The sequence below is a fragment of the Triticum aestivum genome, chromosome 3A (assembly GCF_018294505.1).
Source record: "Triticum aestivum cultivar Chinese Spring chromosome 3A, IWGSC CS RefSeq v2.1, whole genome shotgun sequence".
NCBI classification, from domain to species: domain Eukaryota; kingdom Viridiplantae; phylum Streptophyta; class Magnoliopsida; order Poales; family Poaceae; genus Triticum; species Triticum aestivum.
The window spans coordinates 1113794-1124526 of record NC_057800.1 but is presented as its reverse complement, the minus strand read 5'-3'; the positions used below and the strand labels follow the sequence as shown (position 1 = coordinate 1124526).

The 10733-nt window shown below is 43.1% G+C and overlaps 1 protein-coding gene across 1 annotated transcript; it reads right to left on the bottom strand.

Moving 5' to 3' along the window:
• Positions 1-3889: 3889 nt before the first annotated feature.
• LOC123057400 (subtilisin-like protease SBT3.9) lies at positions 3890-7274 on the bottom strand. Its single transcript, XM_044480395.1, has 9 exons — positions 7142-7274; positions 6862-7051; positions 6616-6774; positions 5870-6486; positions 5679-5752; positions 5332-5595; positions 5108-5225; positions 4824-4995; positions 3890-4719 (listed from the first exon to the last, which is right to left on the bottom strand). Exons 1-9 carry the CDS (start codon positions 7256-7258, stop codon positions 4172-4174), a joined length of 2259 nt encoding a protein of 752 aa, XP_044336330.1. The 5' UTR covers positions 7259-7274; the 3' UTR covers positions 3890-4171.
• Between the last annotated feature and the right edge of the window lie 3459 nt (positions 7275-10733).

The window sequence follows — 10733 nt, the reverse complement described above, 5'->3', positions numbered from 1 at the left end:
GCATATATTACACGACTAGTCACTTTGGTTTGATAACTACTTGTTGGCATGTCACCATCCACGTACGACAAATAAAAAAGAGTTACTCTTGATTTCCTTGATTGACAAATCTTTCGACCAGTCGGAATGTAAACATTAGTTCCACGTAACTATGTAACATCGCGCATGTCTCATGCAAAAACTATGGGTGGGCTCGGTCTATAACTATTTGCATCTTTTGAGACTGCACTCGTAATCAATGGTGTAGGCATATATTTGTCATATTGCTACGTACCATGACATGGAAAACTGACTACTCACTTTGTTGTGCGAATTATTTGCCTGCAGTCACCATCCACGGCCATGGAAAACCTATTACTTCTCATTTTCTTGATTAAAAATATATCCAATCGAGCAGTTGTAATGTAAACATCAGTTCAGAAACAGCAGGCGGCAGCACCTGGGTTTGCAGGAAAAGAAAAACCAAAGTAGCATCAGTGGCCGTAAAAGTTTTAAAGTAACCCGTGTGTTTTACTGAAACAGACATGTGGGAGCAAATAAGTAAATTTACCAGAACCGGTAGGTACCTACTGTTGGAAATCCACCGTCAACTGTGTCATTCAGATTGGAGCGGCCGTCTCAAGTATAAACATGCGATTCATTTTCCTGCAGATATACATCATAATACATACTGACAAGGTAGACACCATCTGGCCATACCTGAACATGTCCACACTCGCTCCCTATTTCAAATATGTTAGTGTATTTTAAAAAGTGTTCACATATTTTTAAGTACAATATGAACATTCTTATATTTTAGCTAAAAGAATACAGAAAAACAAACTAAACAATACAATGAATAAGAAAGAGAAGCAACTGTATGCGAGCGTCGTTAGACAAAATACTATTGGCGAGTTGTCGCTACTATGGGCCTGACCCATGTATTGCGCGTTGTAGGTGAGCTGCCAATCCAGCTCGCAGTAGGCGACAAATAAATGCACCCGTAACCACCTGGGACAGACGGCAATTGACAGTGGAGCAAACGCGCGCATCTGCTCATGATGGGCAGGTGAAATACATGGTAACGACCTATTTTTTATCGTATTGCTGTTTTCTGTATTTTTAGCTAGTTTAAATGCAAGTTACTCAGGCCCCACCTGGTTTTAAATATCGTTTTGCAAATGTTTCTCGGTTTGATGTTTCCCAATGCAGGTGCAACACATGATAATAACTTGTTTCTTAGATATATGTTTTTTGGACGTTATCATGTAAGCCAAAAAGCGGTGTTGGTTGTTTCTTATCCGATTAGCTAGCTCCATAGTTACATACCATTATATGTTGTTTGTTTTCCAATGTACTCGTTGTAGGGACGATCGGTCCATCTTGCCTGCTGATAAACGTGATGATCCATGGTGAACTGTTCTCAAGGCTCTGCGGCCTAGGTCCGTCGTTCCCGCCCAGATACACCACGCCATCCCTTTCTAAACCGCATGTTGGGTGCCGAATGAGTACTCATCCGACAGACGAGGTACGTCGACACCATCGTGGATCACATGATTGATGGCAGCGAACACAAATGACGTATCGCTGGAGGGTTCTAGCGCTCCATAAGATCTTGTAGACCACTATGCGAGTGCGTGGCACCTCTCCCCGTGCACCCCCCTTGGGGAGGCCGTGGAAGCTGGAAGCCTAAACGGCCGAGCCCGCCGCGGCTTACAAACAATGCCTACCATGGCCATTGTGGTCATGAGACAAGAGTGAGTCCGTCTTGAGGTCCTTGCCAGACACCTAGGCGATGTAGAACCGATGTCGATGATCTTGTGATGCACTTGTTGCTGCCCCAGTATGGCCCGAGTTGGCACTTTCCTTTCCACCGTGATGGTATTGGCCCGTTCCTCCCATCGTTAAAGCTTCATGACTCCAGCCCGATCCCTGATTAGTCGGTTTGTACAAGAAAGAAATGGTGTCAAGTTAAAATGGGAGTGACCGGCTCGGTCTGACTAGGATACAATTACTCCCTCCGTCTCATAATATAAGAATGTTTTTGACACAACACTAGTGTCAAAATCGCTCTTATATTATGTGTCGGAGGGAGTAGTTCTTAGTCTTACTGGATCATTATATCAATATTATAGTTATCTCCCAGTCCTCTAAAATGTACTCCCATTTTAGAATTTTGATTTATGACAAAAGCTAGAAGTACACTTATTCGCGGATAGAGGGAGTAGGTACGTACAAAGCTAGACAGTGGTTCTAACCCACTGCCAGCTGTTCCAGGTATCTGATAATTGAGCCCAAGAATGTCCCAGCTCCGTGTGGTGGTCGCCCTGTACCTTTTGCTCCTCTGGACATTGATGACCTCAGGAAACTCTGCACATGATCACCAATGGCATCAGAAATGGTCGTGCAAAGCAAAACCGAGAGATGATCCTCCATGTACTCTGCATGAAAACATGCACAGGAAAAGCAACAGTAGCATCACTGAAGCTACATGGTGATGAGGGCACGAGAAGGAAGAAGAGAGGAACTCCATTGCCATTGCTTGTTTGAACGTGAGATGTAATGTGTAATGTGATGGTGGTAGCGGAGCATGAACCCTATATATTTAAAAGATTCAACCCCACTAACTTATTTATCTCAACATGCAAGCATGCCATATCACCATACAATTATGGATGAGATAAGGTCCACCTCAACAAGCAACCATACATGGGAAAAGACCCACCACCACATGCAACCATGCATGGGAAAAGATTTTTATTTTATTATTCTAATTATATTCAATATATATTTTACAACTACACATAATCAAATACAATAAGTTATATGTATTTTTAATTTTGGTTCATGTGTTATTTATCTAAATATTTATATTCCACCTAATAAAATCTCATTAAAATATATTGCAACCGATTCCGCAGCAACGTACGGGGTATCATCTAGTTTATAACAGATGCATGCCGTGTCTGCCCCACCCCCATAGGGCCACTCCTGACCACTCCAAAGCCAGTTTTATAAGACAGGGATAATTAAGCATGCATTAGATCTTCTATTAAATAAAAAACGACTGCTTTCACAAATAATGTAGGAGGCTAACACTGAACTAAGAAACAGGCGGCTACGAGCAACAACGAGGAAATGCAATCATTTGGATGTGACTAGATCATACGTACATAACTCTCCCACCGCGATTGGATTAAACTAGTTTGACCAAATGGGACCAACTCTGAATATTTTGATTCTATGGTTGAAACTTTCAAAGTATTGGCCACATCGACTATAGTCTCGGGCACGCATCCAGCTGACAGGCACTCGATCTACACATCAGACTAGATTATGTTACTACTGTGCCATGTACTACAACAACAAAGAGTGAGAAGTCGACTCATGAGGGAATCCAATGATATCATAAGGCACTTGTAAGTGATACATATCAAATTAATGCGTGGAATTAATCGAAACCCATTCCATCTAATAGAAGCTAGTCCGGAAGTAAGCCGAGCCAACTGATAGAAGTGAAACTAAACTTTACATTACAGGTTGGTCGACCACCGATATCTTTCGATCAAGAAAATTTAAAATGAGTTTTTGTGAAAAAGATCTCGAATCTAGTATTAAACAAACCAGATACCCGTGAAAATTAAGGATAATTAAAGAGTTAAATGTTATAATCTTCTGACTAGTAATCATATGCATGGTTAATTTGTTCTTGTCAACACTCTATCCGGTTCACTTTTTAGGCTAGTCATAAAGGGAGAGTAACTTACACTAGTGTCATGCATATGACACTAGTTTATGTTACTATTTTCATAGTTGGGACTAACATAGAGATAGTGTCATAAGTGGTTGTGTTTATTAGCTTGTACACTATTTTTATTTTAGGAAGTGCTATGTGACGTAACATATTATGTTTACTTAAAACACCTCTTTTCTCATTAACTACATGGCACATAAGCAGACTTATCTCGGGCCACGCTATGTTACTAGCTAAGTTACTCCCACTATGACGGACAGTGGTTAAGTATCATAAGTAATGCCTTCCGACAAGATAAATGTCTTTCTAGGCTAAGTGAGTATCAAAAGTGGCCCCGAGACAACCTTTATAAAGAATTTATATCCATTTACTGTTGTTATTCATTATAGTACAAATCAAGAGCAGAATTTCGTGTACTTAAGTTGCACCTCGAGTTATTTATGCAACATCTGCATAAAAGTCCTGAATTGTAATTCGGGCTGCAACAGGAATCCTCACAGCCTTCTGTTCCTTATGCCACGTAATGCTGCCGAAGGTGTAGTCCCCTTGCAGCTTCCACATAGGCGACAATTTCACCTTAAACGTATGAACTTTGTTCATGGCGTTGAACACGAGCACCGGCGGCTCAATCTCCATCTTGACTCCAGCTGGGCTTTGGACTTCTGCGTGGTACACGGAGTTGACCTCGCCGACGTTTGTCACTGTCCTCCACACGGTGATTGGATGCCTCAGCTCAGGGATCGCGATGGAGGGCAGGTTCAGGTGATATGCCGGTAACGTTGTCGCATCACAACTCACGTTTGCCCTCCTGATGATGGTGCACCCGAAGAATTTGTTGTAGTCGCGGGGATCGATGTCATAGACCAGACCGGGATCGGCCGCGCCGCCAGGATTGATGTTCCCGCCGCCGTAGTCGAATGGGTCAGCGATTTTTCGAGGCAGCCCTTCTGCCAGTATCGGCATGCCACGCTCGTCGGTTACATGGGCTTTATCACCAGGCAGAAACAACAAAACAAAGGTAAAAAAGTCACGAACTGGTGAACTAGGAATCGGATGATCTCAAGGCAATGGCTAGCTGCAGTCCGCTTACCGGAGGTTATGATGGCTGATTTAATCGCCGCAGGAGACCAATCTGGGTGCTGAGCTTTCAACAGTGCGACGATGCCAGCTACGTGTGGGGTTGCCATTGACGTTCCAGACATAAATACGTAGGAATTTCCCACTGCTGCCAAGATGTTGGCTCCCGGTGCAGCTATGTCAGGCTATTGAAGAAGGAAGACAGTGTGAGACAAAAGCTGATACAAGGATGTGCTGATGATAGGCTTGGTAATGGCTCGCTATAGTCCACTGTTGCCACGTTTGTATTGTATGTACCTTGATAATTTCGGGGTAATCAGGTGATGGACCTCTAGAGGAGAAGGAGGCCACTTTTGGTGCGGATATCTCTTTCCCGATAACGGTGCGTGCCAGTTCGATCTTTGCCATGGGAGAGCTGCTTAGTTACAAATGAAAATGTCTATTAATCAGAAGGGATAGACTCAATGCAGCTAGCTGCAACAAATTAAATGTGATGAAATTGGGTGCGCCTACGTACGTACCTTGTGCCAAGGATGTATTTTTTGATCTTCTTACCAGTGTCAAGGTCCACGATGACGCAGGCTATGCCTTGGCAAACACCTAAAAGGTCTGTTGTATATTGAGCGAAAATAAGTCCAGATCCCCCGCCATTCCGGACATATTGTAACGCGTTGTTGAAAGTGATCCCTGGGGCGATCGCCAATGGATCATCTGGCAAGGGAGAACAGAGCAGGATTTTCCCTTTCACGTCCTTGGCAGTGGCATTAAGAGATGCTATGGTACATCTACATACAGAAAGAAAAATGAAGTCTGCGTCAGAATTGCCCTATAGATATTAAAAAACTAACGGGTAACTTGATTTACTTACTCGTCTGACACAAGGCCTGTGAAACGGCTGCTCCCGGCCGATGAGTTCACCACGTGGTAGTTGAGGGACTGACCCTACAAAAAGGAATAGCCAGGCAGAGTTTGCTCAGGAATAGGAATATATACACACCGGAACATTTCAAACTATGATTTTTTTTTCGGAGCTTTTCTCAGTCATACGCGTATACTTACCAGTATATGCTGGTTGTTTCCTAGTGTGATCGCCGTCGGAAATGACCGATCAACCTTGCTCGCTGCCACGGTGATGACCCACGGTGAAGTGTTCTCAAGGGTCTGCGGCCTAGGTCCGTCGTTCCCGGCCGCGTACACCACGGTGATCCCCTTCTGAACCGCATGCAGGGCGCCGAACGAGTTCTCGTCCGGGAATCCGACGGACAACGATAGCACGTCCACACCATCGTGGATTGCATCATCGATGGCAGCAAGAAAGTCCGACGTATAGCCAATGCCTTGGGCGCCCCATAAGGTCTTGTAGACCGCTATGCGAGCGTGTGGTGCGCCTCCCCGTGCAACCCCCTTGGCGAGGCCGTTGAAGCTGGCCGCCTGCACGGCCGAGCCCGCCGCGGTGGATGCACAATGCGTGCCGTGCCCGCCATAGTCACGAGGTGAGAGCGAGTCCGTCTTGAGGACCTCGTCGGGAAGTCCTGCGCTGTAGAACCGTGCGCCGATAATCTTGCGGCTGCAGTTGTTCTTGTCCCAGTCTGGCCCTAGTTGGCACATCCCTTTCCACCTTGACGGTATCGGTGGGTACCCTTGGTCGCTAAAGCTTCGTGACTCCGGCCAGATCCCTGATTAATCGGTTTGTGTAAGAAAAACATGGTGCCAAATTAAAACGGGAGCGTATTGGCAAAAAGTAAAAAATGAAATGGGAGTGATTGGCTGAGACTGACATGAAATTATCAATACTAAATACTAACCGCTGTCAATCACTCCGATGATCACATCCTCTCCGTAGTTGGTTCCATGGGGAACCGCACTGCCAGACATCTGGTAGTTGAGCCCAAGAAAGTCCCAGCTCCGCGTGGTGCTCGCCTTGTGCCTTCTGCTTGGTTCGACGCTGATTACCTCCGGAAACTCTGCATGCATCACACATGAATGACATCAAAAATTTGTCATGCAAGGCAAAACTGATCTGAGATGTTAACTGGACGACGAGTCCCGACCTGCAAGTCGCTCTGCTTGCTCCGGCGTAAGCATGGCGGCGAAGCCTGAGAAGCCGTGCTTGTAGTTGTACACCACGGAGGCCATAGATTCCTCCTTGCTTCCGAGAAGAGTGGTGAGCATGTCATGGTGCGAAGCCACGACGTGGTCCGGGTGCCCATGCTTCACGTCGCCTAGGTAAACTATGTAGACCTAAACATATATAGACGCATGAGTGCGTGCAAAGGAAGGTGGGTTAACTAATTGAACTAAGGAAACTTGCTTGCTTGATTAATTACATACCTTGCGAGATGATGATCCTCCGTGCACTCTGCATAGCATCATGCAAAGGCAAAGCAGCACCCATGCTACACGGTGATGGGCGCGCGAGGAGGAAGAAGAGAAGAACCCCTTTGCCATTGCTCACTTGGTTCTGAGATGTAATGTTTAATGTGATGGGTACTCGAGTACGAATTTATAGTGGATACATGCTGCGCGTTAGAACTAGTCCTCTGTTCCAACCATCACCTCTTTTATTCCCTTTCTCGAAGCAAACGAGCCTTCTCAACAATTTCCATTCAAGAATTATAAACCACCACCTAATCTTTTACGTGAGTTTTCTGAAACCAAAGCGAAAGCACCCCTGGCCTACTATTGATCGGGACATGCGTAGCCAAGTCAATAAACAGAGGTAAGGTAAGCATTGATTAAGTCATCTCTTTACTAATTGGCATGTGGTGGTTAACGCTAAAGTAAGAAGCAATAATTTAGACATGGTCCTCTCTCTCTCACACACACACACAAAATCGTGTTGAACGACTACCTCTACAATTGTTTTTCACCGATCATTCCTGAACTTGAACTTATTTATAATGTTTGAAGTTTACATGCCCAGTTCAGACATATCAGTGATGGAGAAGTTCCAGACCTGTTCAAATCCAAATATATTTTCTCCAGTTGAAAGCTTCAGTCACATCACGTCAAGCACCTTTTATACCACATGCGTGCATCTACATCAACCAACTTCCACATGTTTGTTTCCATACCTTTTCAAGACACGCTCGCGCCGGTCAAGCTTGATGGAGCTCCCGCGCCGAGAAATCATATTTTTGTCATGTCCGTTGCTGATTTAAATTTGTGGAACATTTTCTAATTTGCGACAGAAATTTGTTTTGTTTCATAGAGTTTCATCAGGTATTTTCTTCTTCTTTGAAAGTGTAGCATAACATTTTCATATATACCAACAAATAAGAGTGGAGTGGATTTTCTACTACACAATGAAATATTATGATACACTCTGAAACAAGATAAAACCTCAACTAAACATCATATAATATTTTTAAACAAGAAAAAAAACTCAATGGAACATCATGTAATATTTTGAAACAAGATAAACTTTGCCACAAAAACAGGGCATGAATCTCAAAGGAACGATGGAGGATGGATTGATGCATGGTGTGTGAATCCAGTAATATCATACATGTCCATTTTTTCCGGGTTCTTGGTGCGCCAGGTTGATTAACGACATTTTTAAACAATGCATTGACTTAGTGCGCGGAATTAATCGAATCCCATCCACCCATTGCATTTAGAAGCTATTTCAAACGTAGCTAGGCCGAGCCAGCCGATAGTTAATTTGACGGGCATGCTTACATATTTACATTGAACTACTAATAATTTTTACTTATAATGCAATTTTTTGGTACAAAATATATTTTTTCCAATCAACCAAGAGGCCGAAGCGCTGACGTATATTGGGGTTAGCTGCCACCGGTGTCAATCCGACGCCGGCTCAAGCTCTCCCGACAAGCTTTGCCTACGTGAGATCTACATATACGGGTATATACAAACTCAGATCAAGCATTATAAGTAATTAATCACCTTGTGAGATGATCCTGCGTGTACTCTGCATGACAACATGCAAAGGCAAAGCAGTAGCACCACCAAAGCTACACGGTGATCAGCGCCCATGGAGGAAGAAGAAGGGAAAGTGTAGACACATGTGGTGACTAACACTTAACTAAGAAGCATGGAGTTATGACAGTGACAAAATGCAATCATTTGTACGCGCACGAATGAATCATGTGTTCACCCACTGCTAATGGATTAATCTAATTTGACCAAATCTGAATATATTTTTGTCACATCATGTCAAACCTTCTTTAACACATCTCTCATGTACGTAAATCGACATGAACCAACTCCCACACGTCTGTTTTTTCAACACCCCTTCAAGACTCCGGTCAATAAAGAGTGAGAACTCGGTGCCTGTGGGAATCCAGTGACAGCATACATGTTTATTTTTCTTTGGATTATTGGTGCATCAGATTGATTAACGGCTATACCTTTGAAAAATCAATGGCTATGCCTTTTAAAAAATCAACGGCTATGTAAATAATATTGAATTAGCTCAAGAAATTAATCTTAGGCGATTGCACCCCACCCCCATCCCACCACCCTTTCTATTCCAAATTAAGTTAAGTTATATGTTTGATTTAAGACAAACCGGTTTAAGTTTAATCAAGTTCACGAAAAATATGGTAAGACCTCCAATATTAAAAATAGACATGGTAGTATAAACATCAGTTTTGCTAAAGCACATCTAGATGTGCCATAAGTATTGCACATCTAAGTCCTACATCATTAATCTTACGTTGAGATTCGTGTGGATATTTTTTTTTCTTTTTTCTTTTCCTCTTCATAATTGATTCACTCACTTAGATGTGCAATAAGTAGGGCATATCTAGATGTGCTCTAGACATTCCCTATAAACATATGTTTATAAAGAATCTAATGAAACTAACGAAGTGTTCTACACGTTGAAATACTTTCCTATAAACTTGGAATTGAGCATAAATCTAGAACTTCATTTAATTTGAATCCGAGGGAGTAGAAGCTGGTTCGTAGGCAGTGGCGGAGCGTCGATGTGACCAACCGGGCCCTGGTTCCCCCTTCCGTGAGAAATTATCCATCCTCCTGCTGCTAATATCTCTTCTAATCACCCGGCTTCTCTAATCGTTTTAGCTATATCTTGTCTGTGATCCCGTTTGGCCACCCATTAATTATGGTTCGAGCTATTCGCAGTGCAATACATAGTTAGGGATACTTGTTTGTGTGTAGGTTGATCGTAGATATTTGTCAGATAAGGAAATTGGAATGTGGTCATGGTCACAGGACAATAGATTATTTAGAAAAACAAATTCCGTGGTAGGTAGCAATATGACAACGCCTGCACATTGATTAGGTCATGTATTAATTAAATAGTGTCTGCTTTCACAAATAATGTACAAAAGTGGTGGTTAACACTAAACTAAAAAACAAGCGGCTACGAGCAACAACGACGAAATGCGATCATTTGTACGTGTCTCGATCATACGTACGTATGCTCTGCCACCGCGATTGGATTTTTAACTAGTTTGACCAAATTGGAGCATTTCTGAAGCCGAGCGAGGTTCGAGCCTTTTCTCGGGCTCGGCATGTGCCTTTTCTCTAAAAAGACGTATGTAGCCAAGTAAATTAACACGGAGAAAATCAAACATTGACTAAGTCTTCTTTTAATTACTAGTGTTCTCTTTCAAACATAATGTATGGTGATTAACACTAAATTAAGAAGCACAGGGCGGCACATAATTTGGACACGCACGAATGGATCATATGTGCGTTCACTCGCCGCGATTGGATTAAACTAATTTGACTAAATCCGAATATACATATTTTTCACCCGTTGAAAGTTTCAAATTAAGTCACGTCACGTCAAAGCACCTTTTATACATCTCTTACGTACATGCATCTATATCAACCAACTCTCACGCGCCTGTTGTTTCAATACCCCTTCAAGACTCGGGTCAACAAAGAGTGAGAACTCGGTGCGTGTGGGAATCCAGTAATATCCCAC